The following is a 5,603-nucleotide window of genomic DNA, read 5'->3' on the forward strand; positions in this document are numbered from 1 at the left end:
GCTTTTTTTTTTTTTTTTGAGAAGTTTTTGCTACAGGGCATGTGCGCTCGCCAGAAAAACAGAGAGAGACAGAGAGGTGGAAAGCGAGAAATCACCCCCCCAGGGGAGATGGCCATGCCTCAGTACCTTCTCCATTTTCCTCCATTCTCCTCTCGGGATCTCGGGCACACACACACATGTGCCCAGCGTGAGTTTAAGCCATTGGGTCTGGGACTCGAACTGCGGTCGGCTGCATTCCGTTCAGTGACATAGCCATTACGCCAACTGCTGGTCTCTGGCACACACTTTTAAACTAAAGGACGAACACCCTAAAATGCACCATGGAGAGTTTTCTTTGACCAAATAATCCCACGGGACAGTGTGGCAGGTAGGTGGCCTTGCCCACCCCAGGCCAGAGCTGTGGGCCTAGACAGACTCACCATTGTGTCAGGGACCCAGTGATTTGCCACAGAGCTCGCAGCCAACCCTGGCCCCTCCCGGCCAGTCTCACGCGTGGACCATCAGCCTGCTCTCCCTGTCCCAGGCTTCGACTTCAAGACCTGCAATGTGTTGGTGGCTCTGGAGCAGCAGTCTGCGGACATCGCCCAGTGTGTCCACCTGGACAGGCACGAAGAGGATGTCGGCGCGGGGGATCAGGTACAGCTGCTGGGGCCGCGGGCTCCCTGCAGCGCCGGCTGCCCAGACTCGACCAACCTGTAGGCCGAACTGGGCAGTTTCATGAGGAATGAACAACCGCTGCGGGGTGGACCCCACCCCAGCTCAAGACCTGGGAGAGAGTGGCCGCCCTTGCCCGGCAGCAACTCCAGGACCCAGCCTAGTGTGGAAGCCTCGCCTCTCCTCCTGGAGAGATGGGGTCAGGGCCTGCTTCTCCCTGAGCTCTGCGTCCAAGGGTCCCCATAAGCTGAGGCACCAGTGCAGCTCCCAGGCTGGTCTGAGGCAGCTCTGTGGCCTGCTCCCTCCCTGCCCCAGGGCCTGATGTTCGGCTACGCCACGGACGAGACAGAGGAGTGCATGCCGCTCACCGTCATCCTCGCCCACAAGCTCAACGCCCGCATGGCAGACCTGAGGCGCTCTGGTGTCCTCCCCTGGCTGCGGCCTGACTCCAAGACCCAGGTGAGCTGCCGCTTGGCTTCCCATGGAGCTCCAGACAGAAATCGAAGCGCCCTCAAGTCCTCCCGATTCTTACTATTTCTGTGCTTAAAAGTTCAGTCTGGAGAGTGACAGTACTGTTAATTTTGAATAGAAATATTTATTTGAAAATCTTTAGATGTTCCTCCCCATTTTATTATAAAAATATAACAAATGCAGAGAAGTTGGAAGAATAGATGTTTTGGCCTTGTTAGCTTCGTCCACTCTGATGGCTCCCCCTTCTTGCCCTCAGCCTCAACAGCCACTGCCCCGCGCCCTGCTCTCATGCTGCAGCCGGCTGTCTGATCTCACTGTAGCCCTTTTCCTTTTTTTTTTTTTTTGGCTATAGGGTGCATGCATTCACCAGACAGACAGAGAGAGACAGAGGGATATAAAGCAAGAAATCACCCCCCTCGGGGGGATGGCCATGCTGCAATCCCTTCTCCTCCATTCTCCTATCCGGATCTTGGGCACACACGCACACGTGCCCGGTGTGAGTTTTAAGCCACCGGGTCCAGGACTCAAACCGTGGTTGGCTACAAGAGAGTCCAGCGACATATCCATTATGCTAACTGCTGGTCCCACTGCGGCCCTTTTTCTTGTCTCCATCTCTTGTGAGATGGCTTTACTCCAGCTGTTTCCAGGGCCAACCCATGGGCCTTGACCTCTCACTCCCTGATGTTGAAACCCGCCCGAAGGCTGGCAGTGAAGCAAGTGTGCACACATGAAGGCCTCCCCCCACGTCCACTCCTGTCAACCCTGATGACCTGACAGTCTCACCTCGGGGCTCTGCCCTGGCCCCTTCCACGCTTGAACACACGATCCCCCAAGTTCCTGGCACTTCATCCTCCACCCCCATCTATGTTGGTGGGCTCCATTTCAATCTTTGTACACTCAGCCCCAGGTCTCTCGCACTGGGTCCCTCTGGCATGAGATCAGCTCCTCACTCTCCCCTGAGTGAGCGTGGCCTCTGTGTACACCCACCTGCTGAGCTGAAGGGGCAGGCTGGACCCACCCTGCACCCCTCTGGCTGCACTGCCCCATGCCCGCTCTCCTTGTCGAGCCCCCCTCTAGCTCCAGCCCCGCCTTTCCCAGAGCTGTGCCATGATGGCCAGGCAGACCAGTGCCCTCCCGAGCTCTCTGCAGCAGGAACCCCCAGCTGTCCTGGCGTTCGAAAGCTTTTATGGCCTCCCAGCTTCACCTTCCTTTGCCAGCACGGCCCACCCGTCTTCGCTAATTCACGCCATTTCCCTCGCACCCTGCTTCGTGGTGCTTTGCATCTGTGCTCTGCCCTTGCGTTGGGACCCTTCTCTGGTCCTCACATACCCGTGAGAGGCCAGTGCAGTTTCCACCTCCGTGGGCACCTTCCCTGGTCACCACCAGGTAGGGCTCTCTGCGCCTGCACTTGGAGCTTGGCGCGTGTGTGTTTATCACTCCAGCTGGGGCACGAGGCTCTGTCTTGTGTCTCTGGTTGCAGAGATGTGTCTTCCTGTTCTGAGTGTAAGGCCGTGCACAGGGCAGAGGTCGCATACCGGCTGTACCTGGGGCACGGGCGTGTGCGTTGCCCAAAAGGAACCACTCCTTGGGACTTTCAGGTTCCCCGCATGACCCCATAGGTGGGGAGGGGAACTGTCAGCATCCCCTGGGTGTCCTTGAAGGCACCAGAAGACTGCACACAGCACTAGTGTGAGCGGCATGCCTGGGCACACAGCACTGGTGTGCGTGGCATGCCCGGGCTGGGACGGTACTGTGAGGCAGGCCAGGGAAGGACTCGCAGGAAGAGACCCTGAAATGGGGGTGAGAAGAAGTCGGTGAAGCTGACCGAGCCTGCCTTTCTTTCTGAGAGTATGAAGGTGGAGCAGCACCCCAGGGGAGGCGTCCTGGTTTGCTTAGATAAGCAATGGCGAGTTTGCAAGTGTAGCAGTGAAGGGAGAAGAGGGTGGGCTCTTCAAGGCTTTCCCATCCTGGAGGGGCACACCAAATTCTCTTTAAACTGCTCGCCCAGAGGGCAGGCCCATGCGAGAGGGTGTGGGTTTGCAAGGGAGCTCGGAGAGGGCCCCCAGTGGCCCAGGGCAACCTGGCTCATCCTTAGCCACCCTGGTGCAAGGGCCCCTCTGGGAGCACTGTGCTGCGGAGGGCTCCCCCTGTCCCAGAGGTGCCTGAACAGGTGAGACTTCCCACCTGAACTCACCGCTGGTACAAGTGCTGGCTGCAGTGTGGAGCTGTTTTTGCACCTGTCGGAGCTGTCGTTCAGGCCTCCCGGTACTGCACTGTGTGCTGAGACGGAGCAGTGCTCAGGGCCTGCGCCCTGCTGCCCCGTTCTGTGGGTCTCTGAGGGCACCACGGGGCTCCCTGGGGCAGAGGAGCTGCTAGCAGTGGAGATGAGCCTCCATCCCAGCTGCCGCTCCATCACAGGCTTCGCCCAGAGCTGGGGGTTGTTCTCGGCCTGCAGTCTGCGTGCCTCTGCCGGGCTCCAAGGTCGATGTTGGGCAGCCAGAGCTCTTCCCCCTTGTCCTCTGGACCCTCCTGCATTGTCTTTGGTCCAGGCAGGGAACAGAGCAGGACCAAAGGCCTGGAGTTTGGTGCATGTCTGAGACCTTGTTGCAGGCACAGTCCGGGGCACCTTGCTGCCGTCCAAGTCCTGGGTAGGAGCTGTTCTGCACCTGTCAGTCCGTGTCCTACCAACTCCATCCGGGCAGCTGCAGCACTGCAGGTTGGGCCCTGCTGTGGGTCCACAGCACCTCCCACAGCACTGGGCCTGCGGCTTAGCACCCCGCAGGACCCAAGTGGGCAGGCCACAGTGGCAGCTCTCGGCCGCACCGCCCCAGCTCAGACCCCGCTCTTCCTGCTGCACTCTCTCTCTCTCTTTTTAAGGGAGGGGGGGGAGAAAGAGAGAGGGGAGGGGGGAGAGAGAAGCAGGGAGAGAGGGGGGAAGAGAGAGAGTGAATGAGAGAGTGAAAGGGAGAGAGAGAGAGAGAGAGAGTGAGTGAGAGAGAGAACGAGCGAGAGAGAGATCACCCCCGGGTGGGGCACCATCACACTGCAGCCCTCCGTCCCCCTCCTGCTGGGCTCTGGGGTGCTCACGACACTTCTGGCACGTTTTCAAGCCACTGGGTTCGAGCTGCAGTTGCCATGTGGCTTGGGCTCCTGAACCACCAGGCTGCGAGGCAGCCCTGCCGTGTGATCTGAGATGTTTACCACTGGAAGCTCAGCTCCTCTGCTGTAAAAGGTGGCAGGATCGCATTGTCTCTGGCACAGCTGTCAGGGCTTGTTTCTTCCCTGGCCTCATCAGCCGTCCACACTGCATTGTCCCCCCACTCTGAACCAAGGTGCCCAGGCTGCTTCCCTTCCCCCAGGGTGGACAGGCCCGTGGAGAAGCTCTGGCCTTCACGCTCCGGGTATGTGACCTGGCGGGCTCTGCCATGGCCCATCTTCTGGTCTTCTCGCTCACAAGGGAGCTGTGGTCTCCCGCTGTGCTGTCTGGAGCAGTGGCCCATGGGCACGGCAGGCCCAGAGCTGCCCTCGGGATGTGGCCCGAGCTGGGCTCCTGGCTGCAGCAGCCCCCCAACTTCAGCAGATGCCCAAGGCAGGCAGTCCACGCTGGCTCCCTCTTTGTCAGCCAGCAGCATCCCTGCCCCGGCCTGCAGCAGTCCCTCTGCAGCCGTACGCTCCCAGGGTCCTCTCCCGAGGGTGCAGGGGCCACCATGCTCCCCTGCCAATCATTCTGGATGGCCTGAAAGGTGCCTCTAGCCAAGTGTCCCTTCACACTCCATGGCACAGGCCTGGTGTCCCTGGTGATGAGGTGAGGCTGGTGGCTCCTGTGGTCACCGGCAGGAACACAGGCATTGGGCCTGCACCACGGGCTTGGCCAGGAGGACATTCTGACTACCCAGGAGCCTCTGAGCTCGAAGGGAGGAGCCTGGGGGTGGTCTCAAGCCGAGAAGAAGCTAAAGCCTCCCATCGGCACCGACGGTGGCTGTGTCGAGGGTGGTGATGCCGACGCCCAGCCCAGAGCACGGGCATTGTTGTGGTGGGAGAGCTTGTCAGATAAAGATCGTGAGGGCCTGTGGGACAGGAGGCCCCACCCGAGCCCTGGGCACTGGTGCCTGGCAGCAAAGCACCCTCAGCCCAGGCCTTGGCCTTGCAGAGCCCTCCTGCCCTCTGACACGCAGGTGACAGTCCAGTACACGCAGGACAGTGGTGCCGTCATCCCTGTACGCGTCCACACCATCGTCATCTCCGTGCAACATGACGAGGACGTCACGCTGGAGGAGATGCGCCGGGCCCTGAGGGAGCAGGTGATCCGGGCTGTGGTACCCGCCCGCTACCTGGATGAAGACACCATCTACCACCTGCAGCCCAGCGGGCGGTTTGTCATCGGCGGTCCCCAGGTGCGCCCTGGTCTCCGAGCGAGGCCCTCTTAGGTCTCCGAGCGCAGACACCAGGAGAGGCAGCTCTGAGTGGCTCCCCCGGGG

At 60.4% G+C, this 5,603-nt stretch overlaps 1 protein-coding gene across 6 annotated transcripts in view; it reads left to right on the plus strand.

The window, feature by feature from the left end:
• Positions 1–5,603, plus strand: part of MAT1A (methionine adenosyltransferase 1A) — a 20,653-nt gene that overhangs the window by 10,453 nt on the left and 4,597 nt on the right. For all 6 annotated transcript variants that reach the window (XM_006163745.3, XM_027766386.1, XM_006163744.3 and 3 more), the window contains 3 exons: positions 524–636; positions 970–1,113; positions 5,301–5,519. In XM_006163745.3, coding sequence (XP_006163807.1) covers positions 524–636; positions 970–1,113; positions 5,301–5,519 — 476 coding nt within the window. The remainder of the gene's footprint in view (positions 1–523; positions 637–969; positions 1,114–5,300; positions 5,520–5,603) is intronic.

The sequence above is a fragment of the Tupaia chinensis genome, unplaced genomic scaffold, assembly GCF_000334495.1.
Source record: "Tupaia chinensis unplaced genomic scaffold, TupChi_1.0 Scaffold142854_1, whole genome shotgun sequence".
In the NCBI taxonomy this organism is placed as follows: domain Eukaryota; kingdom Metazoa; phylum Chordata; class Mammalia; order Scandentia; family Tupaiidae; genus Tupaia; species Tupaia belangeri.